Here is a 27,555-nt window from a genome sequence, read left to right on the forward strand (position 1 = left end):
GATTCTACAGTTATCCTCATTTTACAGAGTACAAAACTAAGTTCAGAGAGACTGGGTAACCTACTCACGGTCACACAGCTATTAACAAAAGAACTGGAATTTGGACCTAGGCAGTCTGGTTCCAAGGCACCAGCTCTTAACCACCACATACTCTGCCAAAGCGTAAGAAACTGAGCCAACCACAGGACTCTGCTGGCCAGCAAAACCTCTTGGACCCTCTATTCCACAGGCCAGTTGCACTCCTCACAGAATTCCCATGCCCAGTCAAGTAACTAGGGCTTCCCCAGAGAGAAGGACAGAGACCATGGTCCTGACATGGAGTCCCCTCCTCCATGCTAGTAACTAAGACCAGAAGACCAGATATTTCTAGACTTTTATTTCTCTGTGAAAAGGGAAAAAGAAAGGAATAAAATAAAAACAGCACAGTTGACACAAAAAACCACTGAAGGGGAGGAAGGAAAGAAGGTGGAGAAGTAGATGGGGCAGGGGGGGTCCCTAATAAAGCAGCAGGAACCAGTGACCTGGGATGCTCACCTCTCCCCACCCTCAGGTGCGAGTGGCGACCCCTTCCTCCCAGGGTCCCTGCCCTGTCCCACCTTGTGCTCCCCCAGCCCCTTGGGAGGTGGACAGTAAGAAGTCAGATTCCCAGGCTGGGGAGAGGAGGAACCGTGCTGGGGTAGGGGCCTGGGGTCAGACCATGCACAGGGAGTGACAGCCAAAGGCCCCCCACTGCCTCCCAAAGGGGGTGGAGGGTGGACACGAGGCCAGCGGTGGCTCCTCTTCCAGCATCACGCGAGAGACAGAACTGGGGGAATAGGAACAGGCAGGAGTCAGAACCACAATAAGGCCCCTGCCCAGAACTGCTCCTGCATCGCCATCTCCCCCCCCACCCCCCCCAGGAGCCATGCTCTGGTCCTAGACACTTCCTTGCACACCACCTTCCCTCTGGGGTCTCCGAGTTCTCAAAGCCTTACCAGTCAGGGCCTCCTGGGCAAAATACTTCACATCCACATCCTGGTCCTGGGTCAGCTTCTCCAGGATGGGCTTGACTTCACTCTGCAGCGTGCTGGAAGGACAAGGGGAAGGCAAGGGAAAGGGTGAGCCAGGCAGGGAGCAGGGCCTGAGGCAGGCAGAGGCTTGGGCGAGAGTCGCACATGGGAAGTAAGAGGTCTCTGGGGCCCAGAACAGGCATAGGGAGGTCAGACAGTCTGGGCAAGTGGCACAGAGAATCACACAACCCACAAGTCTCTGAGGGTTGGCAGATGTCTTTTATGTATTTAACCTATTTACTGAGGCCCACAAGAAATGAGATGTGAACACAGATGTACATCTAACACCTCGATTCTTGCCCATGAGGAGCTTGGCCTAGGAGGGAGACAGAGCCAATGATGATAAGGGACAGAGGAGGGCAAGTGACCATGGGAAGTACTTGGCCCTCCAGGAGCCCAGCAGAGGCTTCTGCTCGCCTGTTAGGCCCAGGAAACCTGTCTGCACTGAAAGTCCATCCTTTTGGGAAATGAAAGTGTACTTCTTGGAGGCACAAAAGGTGTAAGGTTTTGTCCTGGAATAGACACAGGGAAAGACATCGGAGAAGGAGGCATCCTTGTGTCCCCTTCCAGGTGAAAGACAGTTCCTCTCCTCCCCGATATACTCTTAGTCCTATCACCTAGATCTGTTGCATCTATATTTGAACTTGATATAAATGGAATCATAGGACACATTTTCTTGGGTCTGGCTTCTCATGAGAGTCAGCGATGTTGTGAAGTAGGGCAGGAGTCTCTTTCCACTGCTGAGTAGTCTTCTTCATATGAATAAACCACAACTTACCCAAATTGTTGATGAGCAATATGAGTGATGTGACTGCAAACACAGCTTTGTTAGAAATAAGCACTCATGTCTCTCCAACATGTACCCAGGAGTGGAGGTGCCAGCCCACAGGGTGTACTTGCACTAGATTCCACCTGTTTCCAGACAGACTGTTCCCAGCTACAGCCCCGCCTGCAACCCAGAACTGCAGCCCATCTACCAACACCAAGGGCTCTGAGCTTTTTCTGAGTGTTCTGGGGTGTGTTTCATTTGCATTTCCCCCGACAGCCTGTGATGTTAAGCATCTAGACACATGCTCACTGTAAGTTCCTGCTCAAGTCTTTTTTGCCCATCTCTTTCTTGGGTTTTCTTTACTGTATTGACTTGCAGGAGAGCAGTGTGGACAAAATGTCCTGTCAGAAATATGTACCGCAGATACCTCCCCCAGGTCAGTGGCTTGCTATCTGACTCTCACAAAGTTCACCTGAAGTTCTTCATTTTACTGAAGGCTGACTCATCAATCTTTTCCTCTGGTGAGCTATTTAACAAATCTGTGCTTACTGTAAGTCTTGAAAATGTTTTCTGCTTTCTTCTAGGAACTTGATCTTTCTGATTCTAGTCTGTTATCTCTAATTTTTTTATGTACTTGGGTAGCTTTTCCCCCCATATGAATATCAAACTGACTCAGATCTATGGAAAACACCTACATTTCCCACCTGAACTGCAGCGCACAACCTAAATACAAGCGGATCAGTTTCTGTGCCCTTGACCCTGTTCCACTGGCTATTAGAATACTGTGCCAACACTTCCCTTTTTCATGACAGCAGTGTCATGGTAAGTCTTGGTATCTGGTAGTACAAGTTTTCCCACTTTGCTTCTAGGATTGCCTTGGCTTTTCAGATCCCTGCATGTCCATGTAAATTCCAGAACCAACCTGTCAGTTTTCCACTAAAGAACCTCCTGAGATTATACTGAACATATGACTTTGGGGAAATATCCCATCCAAAAATAACATGTGGGTTTTCTTTAAGTTCTCAAAGCAATGTTTTCTAGTTTTCACTAGAAGCGTTACACAGCTTTCACTAACTTTATTCCTGGGTAGTTAAAGGTTTTGGCGCAATTATAAATTACACACACACAAATATATTTGTGAACTCCATTTTCTAGTGATTTGTTGCCAGTATATAGAACTGCGCCTTCTCACTCACTCCCACTCTGTGAGGTACGCCGTGGGAATTCTTGTACTGCGGTGGGCAGAAGGAACTAAAACTTTGGGAAGAAGAAGAGACCAGCCCCGGTCACAGAGAAAGTGAAGAGCAGTGCTGGGTCTCAAACCCTAGGCTCTGTCTTCCAAGGTCGAAAGTTAAGATGCCAGTGTGTAAGGGGCAGTCCAGGTCTCACCTGTTGTCCAGGATGGGTCCTATCTTCTGCAGGGACTTAGCCACATTGAAGCGGACGTTGGCAACGGGGTCCCCAGCCATACGCAGGACTGTGGGCAGCATGTGCTTGGTGGTGATGTCCTGTCCACAGACCTCAGACAGCACCTAGGGGTCAGTGAGTGGCAGAGGGGTGATTATCCAAAGTTCATGGCTAACTCCCATTTCCCCTTTCCTCTGACCAGGCCACCTGGTGATCACCAGGCCCGAGGGTAAAGCTGAGGAATATGGGCACTTTGAGCCCCGAGTTATCCACAACCTGGAGACAAGTTACTCCCCTGAAGGGCCCATCTCCCAGAACACCATCCTAATACCACTGTCTCCCTGCCCTGGACACTCAGCCCAGGTGCCCGAACGCATCTCCCCATCCTCAGACTTCCTTTCATCCTCTGGGGATTGGCCTTGATTCCTAACCCCAGGCACCCCCTTCCTTAGTTCAGAGGTCTCCAAGGTGAGGCCAGGGCAGAAAAGACTGGAACACTTAGTTATAATTGATTTTAAGTGTTATCCTTTCACTTCTAGCTACTTGTGTGGTTTATTGAAATGACCAGAAGGATGCACTTGTTCTATATAGCAAACTGTTCTAAGCCCCTTGCATGTACAAACAGATTATCGTCACGACCTAATGAATAAGGCACTGTGATTGTCAGCATGAATCCTGCCAGGTGAGAAGACTCAAGCTCTTAGCAGGCAGGGCAGTTTCCCAAGGTCCATAGCTAATATACAGCAGAGCTAGAATTCAAAACCAGGTCTGCTCCCAGCGCCCGCACACCTCTCAGGACCATCATAAATAAATATGCACGCTCATTCATGGGAAGGAGAGGGCACTCGGAAGGGTGGGTTACCACTGCTTCAACAGGCCGAATCTCCCTTGTCCTAGGTTTCCTGCCAGGCAGGTTCCCAACGCCAGAAGCCTTTTGGCAATGATGAGGGGTGGGGGTTGGGGGTGTCCAACCTCTGGCCTGTAATTCCCCAAGGACTCATCCCTGCGACCCAGGTCCCCACCACTTCCCCACTCCCAAGCCAGGCGTCTCCTTTGAGGACCCTCCCTTTGTCCAGGTACACCTAGTTCTCAGGGACAGGCCGGTGGGCAGGTGGGGGTGCTCACATTGATGCAGAAGAGTGTGGTCATGCGGTGCAGGTAGTTGGGATCGCCAGACATGGCCAAGACCTTGGGGATGATAGTGGCATGGGCCCACTCCTTCCCAAACTTCTCCACCAGCTTCTTCAGGTTGCTGGTGGCCGCCTCTCGGATGGCATAGACTGCAGGAGGGGAGGGGCAGGGCTTCAGGAGGTGAAGGACGGAGCGGGTAACAGCCACGCTCACTACTGCCTCCGGAGCAGCCCCTAGTCTCTGGCTGCAGGTGACCCAATAGCTCCAGGAGGATGAAAGGGCTCACTACATGCTAAGTGGGGACTTTTCTTTTCATGCAGCATCCTCCCAACAGCCCCAAAACACAGGTTTCATTACTGGCCTCATTTTACAGATGGACCAATGGGCTTCAAAAAGTGATGTGCCAAGGCAAAGGATTTAGTACTTGGTACTTGGAATGGTGCCGGACACAGACAAGCACTAACTTTTACTTTCCCCCGGCTCAGTGAACAGTGAGCAATGCCACGATGGCCCTGAAACACCAAGATGAGAAGTCCTGTGTTTCATAGGAGTGCGAGAGGCTACTTGCTCAAGCTTTAAAAGCCAAGAGGTGTGATTCAAACCCAGGGCTATCTGCTTGGTGGCTCTCGAACTTTCCACTATACATACCAGACAGCCCCTGGAAAATGTGTTATGTCCCCTCCTCCCCTACACTTTGCCAGGATTCTAAAAAGCAAGGGAATTGGTTCACATCTGAGGAGCACTCATGCACGGGAGACTGAGTCCAGCCTCCCCACTGCCCACACTGGCTCCAGCCAATCTGCCAACCATCTTCCTAGAGCCCCATCTCCTCCTCCGGCCCCCTGGAAGTACTCACCATGATCCACGAGCCAGGCCATGCACAAAGAGTTGAGTTTCTCATCAAAAAACTCTACCCCCTGCAGGAGAAAAGGAAGTAAGGGATGGAGGGAGACAAGGTAGTTTCCAGTAAACCCCAAGGAAATCACCCCCACCCCCAGACAGACAGACAGTTCTCAGCTTCACCTGAGGGGCTCCTTTCCTTTCTCTTCCTAATCAAATTATTTTCCTCCCACTCCCCAGTCCTGAAAGCCTGCAGTGATGGGTTACCACGAGTCACACTGCACCGTCACTAGGCCCTGGCAGCTCCTCCCCAGGGCAGCATGCCTGGCCCCCGCCCCTCACTCACCAGCTGTCCAGCTAGCAGGGGCATGTACTCAATGATGGCCAGCCGCACCCGCCACTTGGCGTCCTCAGCCAGTTCCACGATGGCAGGGAGCAGGGACTGGGACAACTGCCGGATGCCGATCACCTCGTTCACACAGTCCAGGTTGGAGATGATGTTCAGCCGCACCTCCGGGCACTGAGGAGAGGACAGGAGGGTTCTGAGAGAACACGCTGGACATGGTGGCCCAGGACAGGGTGAAAGGGCTCAACTGCATTAACTCCATACAGCAAACATCTCCTGAGGACTCGTTACGGCCCAGGCCCAGCTCCCAGCCCTGGGGCCACAGTCAAGGCACACGGAAAGCAAGCAAGGTAGATTATTAACTGAAAATAACTTTGCAGATCTCGTAATAGTAACACAAGGAACATTCAGCCATTTTGAAGGACTTGTAGGAATCACGGGGCAAAAGTACAGAACCCTGGAAAAAACGGACATGCAATAACCCCACTGGAAGCCCTTTGGCACAGGAGTTAAGCTTCTGGATACCGGTCTGTGACATGGAAACATCCCTCTAGCGTCAAAGGGTGGGTGTGCCCGCCACAGTGTCTGATCCACAAAAGGCTGAACATGTGGGAGCATATCATGACCATACTGCTTTTATCCTCTCTACTAGTCTTTCAGCACGTCTCATTTATCCTTGTCTGCCAGCATAGTCTCTGGCCCCAAACAGGTGATCAATACATTTCTGCTGAAACAATGAAGAATGGAATCAAGAAATATTTTTGAACTGCCTGTTGACTATCAATATTATCAGCACTGGGGTTTACAATACGTATATATAGATCTCATCTACCTTCTATAAAGGCCATGAAACAACTTACAAGAAAAGGCACACAAACACAGTTAGTTCTTGTTAAAACAGGAGCCCTACCAGATCCTTATCCTACACCCCATTCCTGGATGGCAGACACCCCTGCTAATCCTTTCTAACGTGAGTCAAGTAAGAAATGAATCAAAGAAGCAAGTAAGCAGGTGGACAGGCTGGGTGTACGACCCAGCACATTCCAAAAGACTGGCCCTTGCCTGGCCCCTGGGAGAAGATCTCTAAGCCCCTGGACTATCCTGCCTGGTTAGTGTCTTTGTTTACCTGGGGCCTTGGGCCAAGTTGGATAGACTATGCTAACAATAGGATTTATGTTGGGGGCCTGGGGCCATGCACTATCAGCTTGTACTCTGAACACAGTTACCCAGGTCAGCCATGCCGGAGAGTCCATTCCAGGCCAAAGTGACCAATCCCCAATAAAAGAGGTGAGATTCTCTGATGGCCGCACTCCCCGTGCAGTCACACATCATAAGTGGGAAATTTACATGCTGTCCATGTGGCTATAGTGGCAGAGGACAACCAGAAGCTGGTGCCATGTACCTCCCTGGCTGCTGTACTTCCATCTTTCTTCGACAACAGCTTCAGGGTTCCTTCCTAACACTCACTTCTGTTCCGGCTCCTCCATTAACCAGATTTAGGTCCATATTCCTTCTCTGGCTAGGACCTACTAGCTCTCTAGCCATCGCCCAGTGCCCTCTCTCACCTTTTGTACTCCATCCAGGTCAACTAAGCAGCTAAGGGGTACACATGTGACTGGCCCTGGTCAACGGGTGCACGAGGTGTGAGCAGGCTGACAGGAGCCCACTTCTGGGCATTGCTTACAGCACAAGGCCTGCTGCTGTCCAGTGCCTTTTCCCTTCATGCTGGCTGGCAGGTGGTAAAAAAAAACTCAGACCCAGAGGGCACTGAGGTCAGCAGGGCTAACCAACCCCACACCATGCGTAGGCCTGCCCACCTCTGGACTGCTGTGAGAGAAATAATTGTTTTGTTTAGGCCACTGTAGTTTGGGGTTTCTATTAAAATGTCTTAGCCTGTACTGTAATAAATACGAACACATCACAGCACCTGTACTATCATGGAATCATGGGACCATACAGCTGTCTCTCTCCACTGGCAATCTCTGAAGGTCTCTGAGGATCAAAACTGCCTTAGTCTTTTTTCGGTACCCTCAATGCCCAGGAAAAGGACTAATACAGGGTAAGGGCACACAAGACAACTGCCTAATGAATGGACATGTGACTGCACAGTCAACTGGGCCCAACATTCACCTCATCAGAGATCGGGGATGTCTGCTGAGATTCTAGGAGATTCCTGGCCAGTCTGGGATAATAGCTGACCCACCGGTCACTTCTGCAAACCCAAGTTCAGAGCCTGTCTGGTGCCCTCACCTCATCCTTCAGCTGAGCCAGGAAAAGGGGCAGGAGATGCTCGATGGTGTTGTCTTTGCCCAGGATAGGAGAGAGGCCCATGATGACTGAGGCCAGGGCCGATTTGACATGTTGGTTGGCGTCGGACACCAGCTCCTGGGAGGGTGAAGGAAGGAAGAGACAGCCACGGGGTTAGTGGCCAAGTACATGCCAACTGCTCTGAAGCCTGAGTTGCAGCCTGCTTTTCCCCTTGTTACTCAAGGAGCAGGGAATGGCTTAGGATACAAGGGGAACTATTTTGCCTCCCCTCAGAGTTGCCAACTACTTCAAACCCAAGAAGGTGGGGAATTCACTTTGCATCTGCCTATTCCTAAAGTCCCCCAATCTCCACCCCTTGTTTTTGGCACGCTCCAGTCTTCTCTATTCCTCCCACTAAATCCTCGTTACCTTGATGCAGGGCAAGATCTGGGTCATGATCACATTCTCTCGACAGTCAGCTGAGAGATTTTCACAGAATTCTGTGGACAGGGAAAGGAAGGAGGGGGAGGTGAGAACTATGTCCTGGTTTTACCTCCAGCACCTCAGACACCCACCCACTTGCTGTGTTCTGGTTTCCAGCACCAACCTTTGACCTTGTGGGAGGCTGCGGCCCTCACCTCGGCCTCACAGTCTTTCATCAGGTTCTGGAAGGCAGGGACCAAGTCTGTCTTGGTGATCTCAGGCCCCACGGCTTTCTGGAGCTGCAGAAAGGGAAGGTCGGGGACATGAGAAGGCTTGACAAGAACTCTGGACAAATGAGACCAAAATCAAAGTTAAAGGCACCAGAATTAGGGGCAAGACTATGACCCTTGGAATCACTGCCAAGGTCTAATCCCCAAATCACAGGGTGACCCCAGGCAAGTCTCTGAGCCTCTGAGCTGTGGTTTCCTTACAGTGTGGGGAGCTGGGCTGGGTAGGGCAGTGGTTACAACTGTGGGTCTGCAGTCCAATTGCCTGGCTCAAATTCCTTATCAACTATGTGAATTTGAACAAGTCACTATCTCAAAAGCAAAATGAAGATCAAAAGAGTACCTACTGCATGGTGGTGGTCTACATGAAAAATAACAAAAGAGACCTCAATAATGCTCAGGCTATTTGGGTTGGGTTTTCTGTTACCTGATCCAAAACCATTCTAATGATATAGCAGCTCTCCCTGTCTGATTTATATACTTTTGTTTCTTTCTTTTATTTTTTTTAAGATTGGTTACCAGACGCACGTTTGTAATTATGGGGGAAGGCATGCTGGGTTCTGCCTGTCCCCCAGTTCTACTGCAAAGGTGGGTCTTGAAGATCTGGCAGGCAGCAGGGTAGTTTGAGGCGAGAAGGGAACAAACGAGTGAAGACTTTGAAGAGCCTTACTGTCCCTGTGTTCACATAATGGACACTTACTGAGTGTCTACTGTGTGTGTGTAGCACAGGTTTAACGGCCTAAAGCCCCGCTCTCACAAAGGTGAGCTTTTATCAAACCCTAGCATGAATCCATCCATGCTGTCCCAGAGCCAAGGTAGGGAAGGAGCCTCCTTCACCGCGGCACTGAGGCTCTGGGCAGCCACTGTCACACAGCCACATGTGCTAACATTTTTTTTTTTGGTATATGCTCCTAGAGGGAACCGATCCCGGGACTCTCTGGTCTGCAGGCCGATGCTCCTACCGCTGAGCCAAACTGGCCAGGGCTGCGCGAACATTTTCACAGGGAAAATGGACAGTGCCAGGAAATGTCATCCTCAGGTTCCAAGTCCTTCCAGCAAATACCAGGGGAAATACTTACAAGAACAGGGAGCCACAGGGTGGACGGGCACCAAGGCCTCACTGCTTGGCCCTGCCCGTTTCTCTAGCTTTCTCTCTGAAGAGCCCAAGAGCTGGCCCTGCTGGTTCCTTCTTGCGCTTCTCTCCCCTCCGCGGGCCCTTTGCACATGCTGCCCTTTTGCTACATCAGTTCCTGGCTGAGCTCTCACCCACTCACATTCTGGCACCACCTCCTCTCCTCAGTGAGTCCATGCCCCACGTATGTATGCCGGCCCCAGCACCTGTGACCTTGACCACGAAATTTATCTCCCTGGACCTTCCCCTTCAGGCTGCCTGCTCCTTGGTGGATGGGAATGCACTGAATTCCTGGCATCCCCAGCACCCAGCAAAGAGCTGGTGCTCGATAAACATGTTGGTGGGCTCAAAGCAAATTTGGGTCCCATGGAAAGAGCACTGTCCTAGGAGTTAGAGATGTAGAATCTTGTCCCTGTTTTGTTTGTCTGGTGGTGTAACTTGGCCAGTCAAGCTTTTGGGTGGTGTGATGGGATAACCTGTGCCTACCCCCCAATATGCATATGTTGAAATCTTAACCCCCCAGTACCTCAGGATGTGACAGTATTTGAAGACAAGAGTCTCTAAAGAGATAACTAAAGTGCAGTGAGGTCTTTAGGGTGAGCCCTAATCCAAAATGACTGTTTATAATAGAGGGAATTCAGGACATAGACATGCACAGAGAGATGACCATGTGAGGACACGGAGAAAATGATCATCTGCAAGCCAAGAAAAGAAATCTCAGAAAAATCACCCAGCTAACACCTTGACTTCAGAACTGCAGCCGCCGAAACTATGAGGAAATAGAGCAGACGTGGTATACGGCACTTTGTGATGGAAGCCTCAGCGAACTCATTTAGCCTCTCTTCCCTTTTGTCCAAGGAGAGGAAGTTAGATAAGGTCAGGAACGTACACATGCTACCTGTCTGCACCTGTGGAACTCTCTTCCACAGACCCTGACCTCAGAACCCTTCTCAACACGGCGCTTCGAGCTGCTACTAGCCACCAATGAGGCTGGCACATGAAGTGAGGTCCAACAGGATGATCAGAGATCCCACTGCTCCAACACCCGGGGATTCCACTGCGAACTAAAACGCCAGCTCCTACACAAGCCTCAGTTTCCCATGTGTGAGGCACTGTCAACGGTCCCCACTTACCTCTGTGAATTTGTCAGCCACCATGTATCGGACGCGCCAGGACTTGTCCTCAGCAGCCTGGCGCAGGGTGGGCATCACCAGGGCCTCCAGATCCTCCTGGGGCAGGAGCTGGGCGATGTTCACGCATGCCTCCACTGCCAGCAGCCGCACCGAGTCCTGGGGAGAGGATGTGGGCAGGGAGAGGGCACTAGAGGTGCCGTCAGCACTGGGATTCACTTTCCAACACAGGGTCCATCAGAGGGCAGGTGGGGGAAGACCAGGGAGCAGAACCCACCTGCTCGTCAGAGGCCAGGTTGGAGAACATGGGGATGATCTCACTCTTGACATTGTCCAGCTCCAGCACCTTGGCGAACTCCCCCAGCTTGGAGGCTGCGGCCCGCCGCACCATTGGGGTATCATCTGAGCACAGGTTCCGGAAGTACCTGGGGGTCGGGATCGGGCTCAGGAGGACTCCCTGGGACCTCAAGGCAGCAGGCAGTACAGCAGAGAGGGGCAGACTGCAGTCACTAAGGTGTGGTGACCTTCACCTGGTGACCTTGGGCAAGTGATGATGCCTCTCTGTGTGTCTTCCCTGCCCTATATAATGAGCTGACCATGATAGTACCTATCCCACAGGGTCATTGTGAGGTTTCAATGAGTCCACGTGTGTGAGCACAAAACAGCCCGTCTACACAGAAGTCTGTAGAGAACGGTAGGTGCTGGTTATATAAGGACCACATAAACCTGTGCGGCTGAGATGCTGGTCTGGGCCACTCAAAAGTTTTCCTTTTCAGCAGTGACTTCTCCTGTTGGAGATGGAGGGGGTCAAATGCAGATTTCTAAACATATGTGGGCAGCTGTCCACCAGTACTCTGGGTAGGGGCTCAGGGCCCGGGCTTACTGCTCAAAAGTTTGTGGGGATGGTATATGAACAGAAGCCCAGAGGGAGGGAAAAAACACACATTGCAGCAAACTCTCGTCCATTTAAAACCATTTTCATTCCTTCTTCCGGGAAGTAAGTCGTGCATGCAAGGAATTCCTGGGGTATAAGGTCCAGGGGCTGGAGAGTGGAGGAGGCTGAACTGAGAGTCAGTGTATCTGCCGAGGATTCTGGACCTGGGCAGGCCTGAGACAGCACCCCACGTCATTTGTTGTGTGCTTTTATGTGCCCGATTCTGTTCTAAGACTTTATATGCAGTGATCCTTTTAAATCTCACAAGAACCAATGGGAGGAAATACCTGCCATTATCGCCATTTCCTAAATGAGCAAGAAGCAGTGCCTGAACTGGAAACCAGGCCCTTGGTGACACCGCCTCTCTGAGGTGTGGGAAGGGGGGTGCAGGGCAGGGAGAGCTCAGGGGTGTTTGGCACCTGAGGAGGCAGGCCAGGCTTAGGGGGAGGTTGAGCTTCTCAGGGGCTGGGACTCACTGTCGAAGTTCCGCCTTCACGGCGCTGGACACACGGGGGTAGCAGACAGAGAAGAGACCGCAGGCCGATGTGCGGGAGGTGAACCAGTCGCCGCCTGCCAGCCGCTTCACCAGCGGCACGAAGTGGGCCTCCAGGTCGGAGGGTGAGTGCTCATGCGAGATGGCCCGCAAGGACTCCACTGCCTTGTCCCGCACCACCGTCTCCTCCACCGTGGCCAGTGACTCCAGGGGTGGCTGTGGCACAGAGCACAAGGTCACGGGACAGCTCCCTCCCCATCACCCCCAGCCCTGGAGCCCCAACCCTAGCCCCTCCATGGAATGCACTTCTTCCTAGAATCCATGTGACCCCCCATCCCAGCCTTCATCCAGTGTACTTTCCGTGAAGAACCAGAGCAAACCCCCTTTAGTGGTCCTTTAGGGAGCTTCAGTGGGGTATGTCCGTGAGTCTCAAAATGATACACGTCACTTTCTGAAGAGAGGGCCACCACTGCCACCAGCTCCTCAGAGTGCAACGAGCATCACGGACACGGACTGGAACGTCTATGCACTAGGTGACTGAGGCAGGCCGGTGTCAAACAGCTCTGGGGCCTGCTGGTTCTAATACAGTGACACATATGATGCAGGTCCTGTTTCTGTCTTCATTTTCAAGGACAGGGACCTGAGGCAGACAGGCTAGTGAGAGCTACCTGCCAGGCTCTAACACAGGCCACCTGGCCCCAGGGTTGGAAAGCATAGCTGTGGTTTCTGGCAGGCAACTGCATCAGGAGCTCACATTAGTGGGGACCTGGGGCTTGTGACTGCTCACTGGTTTGTCAGTGTGAGGTCTAGAGCAGCACCTGCTTAGCTCACCGGTGTGTACCCAGAGCCAGCAGAGCCCCTAGCACAGGGCAGGAACTCCATAACCACTGACCTAATGAAGGGAGACTCAATCTATTCAAATAAAGTCGTGGAGGCCTGTAGTAACATCCAGTGCAGCCTGACAGGACAAGAAGGCAAAAAGAAATCATAAAGGAAAATGCAGCCAGGGTCCAGGCAGCTAACAGAATGAAGCACTGAACAAAGGTGACAGGTGAGGATGGCAGAGAGAGGCAGAGACCATGGCATGTAGCCCAGGGAGGACATTTGCTTCCCAGCTCACCAACCATCATCATGGGGGATCCCAGCTGGGAAAAGCAAATCTAGTTTTCCAAAATTGGCCAAAAGGGCCAGATTTTCATTATCAAAACATCTCACCTAACATGTGCTACAACATGGATGGACCTTGAAGACATTATGCTAAATGAAATCAGCAAGGCACAGAAGAGCACACATTGTATGGTTCCCGTAGACTGGGAAGATAGAGCGGAGGTTTCTGAGTGCAGGGGTGTGACTGATTGATGAAGACCAGGTCTCAGTGTGGGAAGATGAGGAAGATCTGGAGATGGACAGTGGTGATGGATGTTCTACACTAAATGTACACAGCACTGCATGCTTAAAAATGGTTAAAATGTATGTTTTACCACAATAAAACATTTAAAAAATAATCAAATACAGAAGTTTTAAAAAATCTCATTTACAAAAGGTGGACAGTGATTGAAGAGGAAAACGTAACTCTGTGCTGGCCTGGGACCCAGTGCGAGGCCTGCGTCCTACTGTCTCACACAGGGTTACAGGACCAGGGCTGGCTCACAGTGGGAGGGTGACATCACTGGGCTACTGTGGGGACTGGCACACAGGAGGCCCTCAGTCAGTGTTTACTGAGTGACTGGAAGTGGAACTTACAATAATCTGTCATTGTAACCGAGGTCTGGGGACCAAGGCTCAGCAGTAGTTATGGGTCTGTGCCCACGTGGGTGACTGCAGGGACAGCTTCTTACACTGTGATGCCCAGAGAGCCCACAGCAGGGTCACCTAGGAGGCCTCCCCAAGCACACACCTGAAGAATCAGACTCTAGGGCGGAGCCCAGGAAGGTCCAAGTTCAGGAAACCCCAAGTGATGCTTTGGCACAATGAAGACCCACGGTTGCGGGTCCCAGCTGTGAATGATAGAGGGCAGGGTTCTCAAACTGAGACCAAACCTGGGATGTGGGGTAGGAAGGAAGGACTGAACCTCCTAAAATCATCTGTTGTCTCACGAGGAGAGGGTCCAGACTCTCAAAGGGGCCTACCATTCCAACAAGGTTAGGAGCTGTTGATCCAGAAACAACCCTGGCACTGCAACGGCACAGGTCCCTGGGAAACTAATCCATTTCACCACTGCCAAGACCGCGGACTAGGCCAAGCTGGGTCTGACGTACCTTTTGTTTCCCATAGCCTAGTCTTTGCTCACATGTGTGGATGAACAAATTGCACAACAAACGTCTTTCTTTTCTCATAACTTGTTAAAATCCAGGTTAACTGCCTCCTTTTCCAGGAGGCCTTCCCTGATTGCTCCCCCATCCCATCTAAACCAGGTTAGTGCATCCTCTGCGTTCTAAGGGCGCCGGCTTCCCTCCTTCCCAGCTCCGAACAGCCTATGAAGCAACTAGGAGCCCTTTGAAAATAGTACAGTGGAGAGGTCATGGTTAAAGAGGCACAAATCCTGCCTAACTATAGACAATTCACTTAAACCAGCCCGTGCCTCAGGTCCTCACCTATGGACTGGGGAGTGTTTCACGGGGTTGCTGTGGGATGCAATGGGTTACTGTGCTCAGGCACTTGGAACATACGCTGCAAGCATGCGTGAGCATCAGCTACTCGGACCAGACTCCCCTCTAGGTTCCCAGCACTGTCTGGCACAGAAGGAAGTCACATGGGACTGCTCCCCAAAAGGAAGTGTGGGATGACTGGGATTCACCTTGCTCAGAATGCTCTGTTGGAAGACCCTGACCTGCTGGGGAAGGACCCCTGGGTCCCAGTGCTGGCTCGCTACCCCACCTACAAGTCCTGGGGTTCTGACCAGTGTTTTCTTCTGCTCAAGTCCTGAGAAGCTGCTGAAAGCTATGAATTCTCTCCTCAGAAAAATGGACAAAGGTCAGGGGCTGCCGAGCATTCCATGGAGTTCAAGGGCCCCTTTTAGGCTGGTCCCTGGACCTTCTGTTCCTCGTGTTAGGCCCTATTCTATGCAAATATAAACAATCTCATTCATACAATTTTCTGTGTATGTACACACAAATGATACTTGTTCACACAGATGAGAGCTCAGATACCAGCAATAAATGCCAATGATCACATTTTCTGAGTTAATGCTGTTTGGGAGGAAACAAATTACCTCATCTGCTGAAAGCCAAGATCCCAACAATTATAAGCAGCATGTTACTTTACATACCATGAAAAGGAAGAAAGGCGGCTGATGGTAACTAAGACACCAAGTGCAAAGGCCTAAGTACGAAATGTGTCTTTACAAAAACAGTGAAATAGAGAATTATTGGAAGGAACACGATGGCCCGCCCAGGGGTCTGAAGAACAGAGAAAACCAAGGGCCAGGGCCAACTCCAGGTGCTTTCTTCCCAGATCACAGAACTGGAGGACTTTCCTGAGGACAATGGAAGTTCTCCCTTCTCCTCTCCCAAACAGCAGTTACTCTTAGTATCTGACCCATCTCTGTGTTCCTGGTGGTGACCAAGCAAAGGGTCAGGCAGACAGGCAGGCAGTGGGGTAGGGGACTGGGAGAGAGTCCAACAGACACACCTGGAATCCCAGCTCTGCCACTTACATGACCTTGGACAAGATGCTCAACCTCTTGGCACTCCAGTGGCTCATCTATAAAAAGGGAACCCTCCCTACCCCAAAGGGTGAACATGACCGCACCACACATGGCATCATGACAATGGCAACTAATATCTTTAGTAGTCAATATGTGTCAAGTACTGTGCTAAGGGCTTCTTAAGTTGATTATAAAGACAGGTGTTAATGATGAGGAAAGGATAGCACAGAGAGGTTAAGTAATTTTTGCAAATCACACAGTAAATCAGTAGTAGAAGCCCACCTGACTCCTAACCCAAAGCCCTGACTTGTTGGAGTAAAGTAAGTGTCCAAGGTCCATCTGTTCTGAGGAGGTGACCCCCCAGCACCTCCTATATTCTCCCCTCCCTGATCCCCAAGGGGAGGGGAAGGGCACTTCCTTGCCTGTCACACTCACCAGCAGGCAGTGCACATACTCCGGGCCTCCGACCAGCGTGGTGAAGGTTCCCAGCTGTTCCGCCAGTGCCAAGAGGACCTCATCCTCGTCGTAGATGGTGTCTATAGGACAAAGACAGGCTCTGTTCCAGTCCCACCCAAAGTCTGACTCCAACCCCTGAATAACCCAAGCTGGGAACAAGCAGCCTCACTCTGTTTCCTCAAACTATGGGCACTCACAGCCGCCCACCCTCCACCTGGGCAGGCACAAAGATCAAGGCACAGGGTCAGACGACAGAGCACCCAAGTCCCACTTCTGCCCTTGATCAGGTGTGAGATGCAGGGTGAGTAAGACCACCTCTCTGAGCCTATTTCTGCACCTGTGAAACGGTGCTCATTGTCTCCACCTCTCAGTGAGGAGCAATGGTCCATGTGAATGAGTGCTGAGCCAGCAAATGGGACCTTTGGGTCTAGCTTCCATCCTCAGACTGGCAGACTATGCCAGGAAATTCTTTTCCTTTGGAAATTCTTCTCCATCATCCATACTCAGTCTAGTTACTGCTTCTTGCAAGTTCCTTACCAGACCAGGGCGGGTCCCTTCTCTGGGGCCCTACCACCATGCCACCTTTATCAGAGTCCTTGTCATAAGAGTACAGGACTGGCTCCTCTCTGTGATCCAGCTCCCACCAGAAACCAGCACAGTGGGAGCCCAATCTGGGTTTGCAGAAATACCGAATGACTATGAAGAGAGAATGCTCTGTCCTGATGCTAAATATGAAAATCTTTCTCCTCCAGCTCCATCCAGTCTTTCCTGAGGTGGTGAGATGCTGACCTCCATGGGAGAAGAGGCTAACATCCTTAGCATCTAAGCTAGCATGGAAACTTCCTGAGTTTAAACCTGGACTACATTTCCCAGGATCCCCTGCAGCTGGCCACATGACTATGCTCTGCTAATGGTGCAGGAATGAAAGTGGTGGGTTTGAGCTCTGAGGCACCTCCTTACCACAATCCTCTCATGGTATCATCACCATTGCCCCCAACTTGTGGGGCTACTCCTCTTTGTGTACTTGAAATGCCAGGGCCCAAAGGCAAATGTGAAGCTACTCTCCTCTGTCTCAAGGAACCTGCATCCCGAGATCTTTGCAACAAAACCACGGGAGTGTTCAGGGCACACCTGGGGTTTCCGAGCATATTTTTATTAGTGTTTACCTGACTCTGAGTCTTTAAATGGCAGGTTACTTTGCAGCTTGATGACAGACACAGAGGTGACTTGACTCACCTTGGAGTCAAGGTCTCACAAACTATGGCCAAAATTTACCGACACTGTTCTCTAACACAGTGGGAGCTCTATGTGGTAATTTTCCCCTCATAAAGCCGACTGTGAACATTCTGTGGGTGGAAGCTCAGAGGAGGCTCTAGCTTGTACTGTCTGAAACAGTGCGAGCTTTTCTGAAAGACACAGTGTATCTGCCATTTACTACTATTCGAAAATTCTGCAATTTCTTAAAGCCCAAAGTAAAGAAAATCTGATATCACTTGGGACTATCGAAGCCCAAAGAAATCTTTCTCGTGAATTATTGGCTCCTCTTCAAGCTTATGGTTCTCACGCTACTCTGTGCCCCATAGTCCCTCTCATGTAGATTATTACTATATGTGACTCTACAATATAATAAAGATAACACATACACTAAAGTCTCTAAATCTTCACAATGAACCTCACTTGTATGACATGATTATTCCCATTTTACAGATGAGGCAATGAAGCTGGCTGAGGCTGGCACTGAACCCAGGCATTCTGGTCCCGGAGTCTCTGCTCTTAACTTCCATCTCCCAAATCGATGTTGTCTCTGGCATTCTTTTGTTCATCCCACCCAATACAATTCTTCCCGTTTGCTGGGTTTATTTTTCTACATCTCATGCCCCCACCCTCCACCATCTATCTAGAATGGCTGCCCTGCCTTCATCTATTACACTAATCCCAAACTGCCACCTGAAACTCAAGGCCAGCACAATCCAACCCACCATCACCCACCTGCCCCTGTGCCTCTCCCTGGTGAATGGCAGGAAGAGGCTGGATTTGAACCCAGGTAGTTGGGTTCCTGAGGCATTAACCAAAGCTATGAGTTTGGAGCCAGCATGACTAGCTAGTATCTCCTGAGCCACCTAACTGTATGAGCTTGGGCTAATAAATTACTTCATCTCATCATGCCTCAGTTTCCTCATCCAAACAATGGGGGCAATCTCACCTACCAAAGGAATTGCCGTGGGGTTAACTCAGACAGTGACGATGACTCACATTTACTGAGCACAGGCACGGTCTGGGGACTCTAGGTGAATGAATGCAATCCTCACAAGAAAGAGTTCAGCACAATGCCTGGCATGTGGTAGGCATGCAATCAACACGAGTGATGATGATGATATGCTCATCCCCATTTTATACATAGAAACGATGAGGAGAGTGAAGTAACTAGTCTAAGTCATTCAGCTTCTAATGGTTGGAGCTGCAATTCACATATACCTCCACCAGCCTCCAAACCCGTCCCCAATCCCAGCCCCCAACATTCAGATCATTCCCTCAGAGGACTGCACTTCTCCTCAGAGTCCCTGCTCACCCACGATGCCTAGCACAGGGCAAACACTTATAAACGACCTGTTCAATCTGTAGCGAGGCCCCTTACCCAACAGGCATCACCCTGACAGTCCCCACCGCACGTGGGCCCCAGGAGTGCACCTCATTACCTGTGAGGAAGGGCAGAAGCTCGCTGCGGGTCCTTTCCACCCCGAGGGCCAAGGCGATGGTGGACAGCTTCTTGATGCTATTGAGGCGAAGCTAATGAGAACAAGCAAAGGAGGGGAGACTATTAGCAAGCCCAGACTGAAGAGAGTCGGACAGCACCTGGAACTAAGTATGTGAAGGTGCTAAATAATAACCTGGCAAACACCTACCAAGTGCCTCTGTGACGTTGAGTCATTAAGTTAACATGGGAGCAACAGCCTCGGCAAAGCAGCTTTTGGGTCTTACTGAGGCAACACCCGCTCAGTAGAACTTTCCAAGACCAGTCTGTGGAAAACCACACCCAGCCTCTCCCCACTCCCTATCCCCCTGCTCTCGCCCCCTCTTGAATGCAGCACAGCAGGACACACGACACGTCACACTCTGACAGCAGCAGCCACGTCACAGCACACTTACACGGTGCGCTCCCACACACGGTCTTTTTTTTTTTTAATCCTCACCCGAGGACATTTTTCCATTTTGTTCAGATAGAGTGAGAGAGAGAGCAAGGAGAGAGAGAGAGAGAGAGAAACATCGATGTGAAAGGGACACATCGAGTGGCTGCCACCCGCATGACCCAACCAGGGCTGGGGACAAACTGCAACTGAGGTACGTGCCCTTAGCGGGAACCAAACCCAGGTCTCTCTGGACCGCAGGACGATGCTCTAACCACTGAGCCAAACCGGCCAGGGCCACACAAGATCTTTTAACTCTCACGATAACCCTGAGGTTGGAGGGTTATAAGCCCCATTCTTTTTTTTCTTTTTCTTTTTTGGTACATGCCCTTAGCGGGAATCGAACCCGGGACTCTCTGGTCCGCATGCCAATGCTCCAACCACTGACCCAAACCGGCCAGGGCATAAAAGCCCCATTCTACAGAGGAAACAGGCACAGGGAGCAAGTACCATCTAAGGGCCACACAGCTCAGACAGCATGGAGCAGGGGTTCAAACCCAGGGCTGCGGGCTAACAGCAGTAATAATGGAACAAGCAGTACTAGAACAACAAGGCTATAATAACAGGAGTATGTTTGCAGGAGTAATAACATCACCAGTGGAACAAGTTGAATAGTGGCTCCAAAAAGACAGGTCTCAGCCCTGACCCGGTACTTATGAATGCGAGGATAGGATCTTTAAGTAATTAAGTAAGCATCTCAGGATGGTCTTCCTGAATTTTTTTGGGGGGAGGCAGGGGCTGTGAAATAACAGAGAAACGTATCCCCCGGCTCCTGGCACAGAGCTCCTAACACCATTGTAAATTCCCGAGTGACAAGACGGTCTTTTGTTCTAATGAGGTGACTGGCTAGGCTCCTGGATCAGAGCTGATCACTTGAAAAACCAAGCCATAATTAGAACTTTGGACCTCTCTGGCCGGTGTGGCTCAGTGATTGAGTGTCAACCCATGCACCAAGAGGTTGCCGGTTCGATTCTCAGTCAGGACACATGCTCAGGTTGCAGGCCTGATCCCCAGTGGGGGGCATGCAGAAGATGGCCAATCGATGTTCTTTCTCATTGATGTTTCCATCTTTCTCTCCCTCTCACTTCCTCTCTCTCTAAAATCAATAAAGGGGAAAAAAAAGAACATTGGACTTTTCAGCCACACCCTCCATTCTCCAGAGAGGGGCTGGAGACTGATCTCATGGTCAAGCCTAATGATGCCTCCATAAAAATCCCAACAGCAGGGAGTTCAGGAAGCTTCCAAGCGGGCGAACACAATCAAGCACTGGACCAGTGACACACCCCAGCTCCACAGGAAGAGATGTTCCTATACTCTGCACCTTCCAGACCTCGGCCTACATACCTTTGCATCACTGCTCATCGGTATCCTTTACTGCATAAGAAACTGGTAAGTGTGTTTCCCTGAGTTGTGTGTGGTGTTCTAGCAAATAATCAAACCCAAGGAGGGTGTCAAGGAACCTCTAATTTGTAGCCACGTCAGGCAGAAGTTGTGGGTAACCTGAGGACTTGCCATTGGCTTCTAAAATGTATGTGTATGTGTGTGGGGCGGTCTCATGGGGCTGAGCCCTTAACCCATGTGGTCTCATTGGTTAGTGTCGGAACTGAACTGAACTGAATAGTATAGGGCCATGGCTGGTGTCACAAAGAATTGCTGACTGTGGGGACCCCCCCCCGCCCCCGGCATCTGGTGTCAGAGTGTTGAGTATAAGGAGATATACAGGAAAAGCGAGTTTTCTCTACTGAGCCCTAAACCCAATGACAGTGTCCTTAGAAAGAAAGCCACACACAAACACACACACACAGAGGGAAAGGCCAAGTGAAGATGGAGGAAGAAATCAGGGGGACACACCCATAAGCCAAGGAACGTCAAGAATTGCCAGGAGCCATCAGAAGCTAGGAGAGGGGCACGATATTCCTCAGAGCCTACAGTCAGGACCACATGTGATCCTCTGGATGCTAGGAAGGTTAGCACAACCGACACCCCCTTCCCCAACTGTGCAAAGAGGCTGGGAGAGGCAGAGACACTGGCCTAAGTGAGCACTGAGGCTGCGGATTCCAGCACAGCTGTAGTGGCACGGTGGCCTGTAAACTCCTCCCCCCTTGTTTCTACAGCTTGACAAAGGGGCCTCCCCTCCCTAGTTCACAGGGCCATCGCCACAATGCAATGAGATCTTGTGTGTGACAGTGGAAGGGGACACATTCATGAGTAAGCCACCACCGGGCACAAGTTGGAACCCGGGAAGAGAAGCAGGCAAGAGGGACTGGGCTCCCTTAGCCGGTCCTTTCCCGGGCCTCACGCAACTGCGAAGCAGTGTGCCAGTGACTGAGGTCTGTTACCTCAAGTTCCCTCTTCCAGACAATAAGGAGAATCTGATGAAATGCTAAGGTGGCCTCCCCTCAGAGGCACACACATGCCACATTTTCACACACCACTAGGTTTTTGGGCTACCTGGGCTTGAGGTGATACAAGAACTCACCTTCCTGACAGTAAAAGGACCTTGACAAGATTAGGTATTACAAGGCCAGCCCCTTATTTTCAGCCAAAAAATAAAATGTATAAAGAGGTAAAGAAACAACAAACTAAACATGGTGAACACTAACAGCAAACCTGGATGGTAAGTATATAGGTGCTCACTGTACTAACCCAGAGGTCAGCAGATTCTGTAAATCACCAGAAAGTATTTTCAGCTTGTGGGCCATACAACTTGGTCTCTGTCCCAACTACCCGAATGTGTCTTTGCATCACAAAAGCAGCTACAGAACCAGACATGTAAACAAATGGGCATGACTGCGTTCCAATAAGACTTTATTTGCAAAAGTAGAAAACAGGCCAAATGTGGCCCGCAGGCCGCAGTTTGCTGGCCCCTCTACTAGTCTTTTGGTGTTCTGTATGTTTGAAGTTTTCCATAATAAAATACAAGGGGGTGGGGGACGATGACTTAGTTTCCTACTTCTTTCCTTTGTCACCTTCAAGCTGGGTCTTGTGGTTCATCTGACAGCTGGGCTATGGGGAAACAGACGCATAGGCCAGGGCCACAACAGGCGAGCAGCAGCCCTGAGGACAGTGATATGTGGCAGAGAATATCACCATCTTAATGCCAGTAACAACAGCAGCTAACATTTATCAAAGCTTACTATGTGCCTGGCAGCATTCAAGGACTTGACATGGATAAATAACATTATTTACTCCTTAGAACTCTGCTCTGAGGTAGGTACTGCTACTACAATCCTCCTTTTAGAGGAGAGGATGCTGATGCACAGAGAAGCTATCACTTGCTGGAAAGCAGCAGAGCCAGGACTAGAAGCTAGAGTGCCCTGACCCTTAATCTCAACATCATGCTGTCACTTAGGAAAATGCCCAAGGGGTGGGCCCAAGAGAATCAGGTCACATCTGCCATGGTGAAGAGCCCCCTTCCTTCCACTGCCATCCTTGGAGATTCTGGCTTGGTTTCATTAACACTGTCTACTGGGCTCCTCAGCATAGGCAGCACCATAAACACAGACGAATAGAAGCACAGGGTGGTGCTTGGGAGCCTTACTGCCGGAGTTCAATGCTAAGAGGCTTTGCATCTTAGCTGTGGGTTCTGGGGCCACACTCTACACCTTTCTGAGTCTCAATTTTCTCATCTGTAAAATGGGATTATAACACCTACTCTCAGAAAGTTATTGTGCGTCCAAAGTGACTTAATACTGGGAACACCTTAGCACCAGAAGTAGATCAATAATAGCAGCGTCTTGGTTTTGTTTAGGCACCAAGAAGAGCACAAGTGGCAGCTGGCTAGCTGTCCACCAAGGTCTCTTTTCCCTTCTCCCATAGTGACTGAATTAAGACAGCAAATATTTCCATGGTACTTACTATGTGCCAGGCACTGTTCCTGGTGTGTTAATGTTTTAACTCATTTGATCCTCATAACAACCTCATGAGGTAAATACTGGATCATCTGTTTTATAGCAGAGAAAAAGGCACAGGAAGGTTAAGAAACCTCACACTCACAGGTGGCAGAACCAGGAACTGAACCCCGGCCAGCTAGCTCTTAACCAGTATCCACAAACAATCTATATTTCTGTGTTTTTACCGGGGGAGGGGGGATTCGGAGCACCTATGGACCCCTTTAGCAGGTCTAATAATGACCACAATTTTGAAGTAGAGGTGAGCAGCATTAATACTAGAAGTATCTGTAGTGGCTGAAATGAGACAGCAACACTGTCATGATTTCCACTGGTATAGTCACAAGGTCTGCTAATGCTACTTATAATATACTCTTATAACAACAAAGTTCACAGTAGAAGAAAAGCTGAGTTAGAGGTTGGTCAAGATAAAGATGTTATTCTTTTCATCCAATTCATGGACCTGCCCTGGAAATATAGATGGGCCCCTGATTAAGAGCTCCTGCAATGGCTATATTGCTGCTCCTTAACCCCTGGTTTTCAGCTGTGCATGTGAAAAGAAAAAACATTTCCAAATCACCTTTGCATCTGGATGTTACCATGAGACTAATGTCTGGCCAATGAAATCCAAGTAAGAATGGCGTGTGTGGCTTCTAGGGAGTGTCCTTATGGGGAGACTGGGTCATAGCCTTTTTCCCTGCTTTAGCAGTCATCTTGGGACCCTGAGGTAACCTGGGGATCGGGAGGGCAGAATGGAGGACATGCAAGCTGAGACCCTAACACCACAGAGTGCCATACCAGCTTGGACTGCCACCAGACATTTTGATCATGGGTCAGAAATAAACTTCAAGCTCATTTAAGGCTCATTTATTTAGACTTTTCCTATTACTTACAGCCAAGCCTAATCCCAACTAACTCAGCACATGACCAAGTTCTGGACAAAGAGACCTAAGAGCAAATCGGCTGAAGAGTTTCCAGGAAAGATTTTTGACAGCAGATGCTGCAGCAAGCTTGTGACCACAGGAAGCAGGTGAAAAGGGCACACTCTGACCCAATTCTGTAATATCGTGATTAGTAATACAGGGGAAAATGAACCCTTTATTTGTTTCAACAACTACTGGTTGGGTTCTGTAACATTTCTGGTAGAGCAGCTACTACTGTCAATAAGAAACCTTACCATTTAAAGAGTCATTTGCTATATATGAAGTTCAGGACTCGTCACATGCTCTCTCTTGATACCACCTTTGTTTATCTTACAGTCGAGGAAACTAAGGCACACAGAGGGAAATGCAGGTCACCCAGTGAATTCGTGACAGAGCCTAGAACTTGAACCCATGTTCCTCACCATCATCTTACCAACTTCTTTTTTGGTTTAAACTCTCAGAGGGCAACCTTATTTCTAGTTCTGTTTCACCAAGTCCCCAGGTGCTCTATAAAAAGGGGTCAGAGCCTGTCAGATCCTGTTTCTAAGATGTGGACACGGCATGCTGCTGCAAGGTCTTAGACAGTGACTAGTAACTGTGTCTACATAGTTTACATCTCATTTAATCTTCACAATAACCCGGCCCAGTGTGTCTTCCACCCTCTGCTTTCACTTAACAAGAAAATCAAGGCCCAGAAGGGTTGAATAACGCATAATGTGGCCAGACCCCCGGTCTGCCTCCTTCCACGGCAATGCCTCCTGTGGGTCACCTTCAGGCCTAGACTTTCCTTAGAGGATGGAGCAAGGGGCCACAAGCCAAGAAATAGAGGCAGCCTCTGGAAGCTGGAAAAGGCAAGGAAACAAATTTTTCCCTTCCAGGCTCCAGAAAGGGAGCAGCCCTAACACCTAGATTTTAGCCCAGGGAGACCCCTGCCAGACTTCTGAGTCCAGGCACTGTAAGATAATTCATTGGTGTCCTTTTAAGCCACTCAATTTGCCTCAGGAGTTTCCCATACCAGGGCTTCTCAGTCTCATCACTGTGGACATTTGGGGCAGATAATTCTTTGCTGTGGGGGCTGTCCTGTGAATTATAGGAGGCTTAGCAACTTTCCTGCCCTCTATTCACCAGAAACCAATAAAATTCCCCAGCTGTGACAATCCACAATGTCTCCAGACATTACCAAATGTCCTCTGGTGGGCAAAGCTACTGTCATTGCCTGTGTGCTCTTTCTTCCGGGAGCTGTGTCTCTCTCCTGGTCCCATAGTAAAGCCATGACCTCACAGGAGCCTTCCCTGACTGGCCCACTTCCTGCCGCTGTGTACTCTGCCCAGAAGCCTCATGGATCCTTCCCTTGCCTCCTCCTTCAGGTCTTTGCTCAAACATCACCTTCTCGGCAAGGCCTTTCCTTGATCATTCCTAAAACCTGCACTCCCTACCCTCTTCATTTTTCTCCATGGCACTTATCCCTGTCTAACAGACAACAGTTCTACTGACTATCTTCTTTATGGTATTTCCCCTTTCTACAAGGTAAGGTCCTGGAAGCCAGGAGTCTTTGCCTGTCTAGTTCCCTGCTGCATACCTGTGCTTAGGGCAGTGTCCTCCACAGATTAGAGGCCCCCAGAATATGTAGTCACTATCACAACGTCCTGCTGTCCTACTGGTTCCTTCCTACCCCATCTCACACTGTTATTAATGTATCCAGCTCTGTTTCACACCTACCTCTCGTGTAACTGAGAGCACCATACCGGACATGTGGCAGGTGTTCGGTGAACAAATGAGTTGACACAGCAGCCCTAGGAACTAGATAATTAGCTCCAGTGGAGAGAAGAAGAAACCAGGGCTCAGTGAGCTGAACTAACCCGCCCGTATCAATCAGCAAGTGGAAGAGCAGGCGGGCGGGATAACCGCGGCCTGTGTGACTCCAGAACCAGTGATACACCCGTAACGTCAGCGGCTGGGCCCAGGGCAGCCGGCTGAAGCTCAATTTTATAAACAGGGAAACAGGGCCAAAGGGCGGGTAGGGACTCTTCAGCCACCACTCCGTCATCGGAGCTAACATGCACTGGGCTGTAAACGAGAGGCCAGACCCCGTTCTATTACACTTCTGCTATTAACCCGTTCGGTCCGTCTCCACCCACCGAAGAGACCTAGCATTTCTGGCCTACATTTTATGGGAAGCAGAGGCCAGAGCAGTAAGTAATCGGAGGCCCCACGGCGGGTGGGAGGGGGAGCAGGGTGGGCAACTCATGGACTGACTGCTGACTCCCAGTCCCTCGCCTGTCTGACTCAAGGGCCCCAGCCTTCGCGTCCCACTCCCCAGAACTGTCAGCCTGGCTGGTGAACTGCCCACGCCCTGGGCAATGGGAGGGGCCCAGAAGCCGGGCGGGGATCTCACCTTTTCATTCGTTTCTAAATTTAGCAAGTTCTCCCTGGAAGGTGCGAGGGGGGGAGGATGGTCTTTAATGCCACCACCAAGAAAAACTGAAAAGAAGAAATTGGGAAGACAGCCTCCACCTTTCAGTCCCCACTGGGGGACTCGGCCCCACAGCGCAGAGGCCCAGCCCCCGAAACCCGGAAAGGACCTACCCTGGTCCGACCAATCCGGCGGCCCCTCCCGCTCTCGGGCCCAACCCCAAGGGCCCCTTCAGCGGCTGCCGCCAATCGCCGCGCCCTCCCTTCACCCCAATCCGGCCGCCCGATCCCATCGCAAGCCGCGGCCTCCCAGCCCCCAGGCAGCCGCGCGCACTAGGGCAGGCCCAGGACGCTCCAGGTTCGCCCTCGCTCCCGCCCTCCGCTGGGCCCACACCCAATCCCGGGCACTGTCTCATCGAGTTCGGGGACCCGCAGACATGAGAGCTGGACGCTGATTGGTCGCCGCACCCTTCCGCCACTCCCAGCGAACGCCGAACCTTCTCCGCGAGAGCCACCCGTGCCCCTTGGTCCCCCATCCTGCCTCCCTCAAGTCTCCCGTGGCCACCGCACCTGAACATCCTCGTTGCGGAGCTCGTCTATGAGCACCGCGATGGGGTAGAGGGAGTCGTCGCCGTCGGCCGCCGCCATCTTGGCTCCGTCCGGTTCCTGTCAGACTGCGGCCAGCGCCGTGCTGAATCCGGGCTAGGGAGGGGCAGAACCGGGAGGAGGAGGAAAGGCGAGCGTGGGGGCGCCCGAGCCACTTTACAGGGGCGGCCCCTCGGTCATTGCCCGCCCTCCGCTGGGCCGAGCCCGCGTTTCTTTGGTCTAGGCAAATGAAGTCCCGCCTACTGCCCA

General features: G+C 50.8%; 1 protein-coding gene across 1 annotated transcript; it reads right to left on the bottom strand.

The window, feature by feature from the left end:
- Positions 1–364: 364 nt before the first annotated feature.
- Positions 365–27,510, bottom strand: PPP2R1A (protein phosphatase 2 scaffold subunit Aalpha). The gene is made up of 15 exons (XM_036274014.1): positions 27,271–27,510; positions 18,987–19,077; positions 16,270–16,370; positions 12,172–12,404; positions 11,039–11,186; positions 10,765–10,920; positions 8,397–8,511; positions 8,219–8,289; positions 7,793–7,927; positions 5,543–5,716; positions 5,213–5,273; positions 4,351–4,505; positions 3,208–3,350; positions 975–1,066; positions 365–805 (listed from the first exon to the last, which is right to left on the bottom strand). Exons 1-15 carry the CDS (start codon positions 27,346–27,348, stop codon positions 789–791), a joined length of 1,770 nt encoding a protein of 589 aa, XP_036129907.1. The 5' UTR covers positions 27,349–27,510; the 3' UTR covers positions 365–788.
- Between the last annotated feature and the right edge of the window lie 45 nt (positions 27,511–27,555).

The sequence above is a fragment of the Molossus molossus genome, unplaced genomic scaffold, assembly GCF_014108415.1.
Source record: "Molossus molossus isolate mMolMol1 unplaced genomic scaffold, mMolMol1.p scaffold_m16_p_21, whole genome shotgun sequence".
Lineage (NCBI taxonomy): Eukaryota > Metazoa > Chordata > Mammalia > Chiroptera > Molossidae > Molossus > Molossus molossus.

Excerpts from the sequence above, each read along its gene's own strand:
- PPP2R1A (XM_036274014.1), bottom strand. The coding sequence starts at position 27,348 with ATGGCGGCGGCCGACGGCGACGACTCCCTCTACCCCATCGCGGTGCTC. Across the intron at positions 8,290-8,396 it reads AGCCTCCCACAAGGTCAAAG|AATTCTGTGAAAATCTCTCA; the intron begins GTTGGTGCTGGA and ends CCCTGTCCACAG. Across the intron at positions 3,351-4,350 it reads CCACACTCTTCTGCATCAAT|GTGCTGTCTGAGGTCTGTGG; the intron begins GTGAGCACCCCC and ends ACTGACCCCTAG.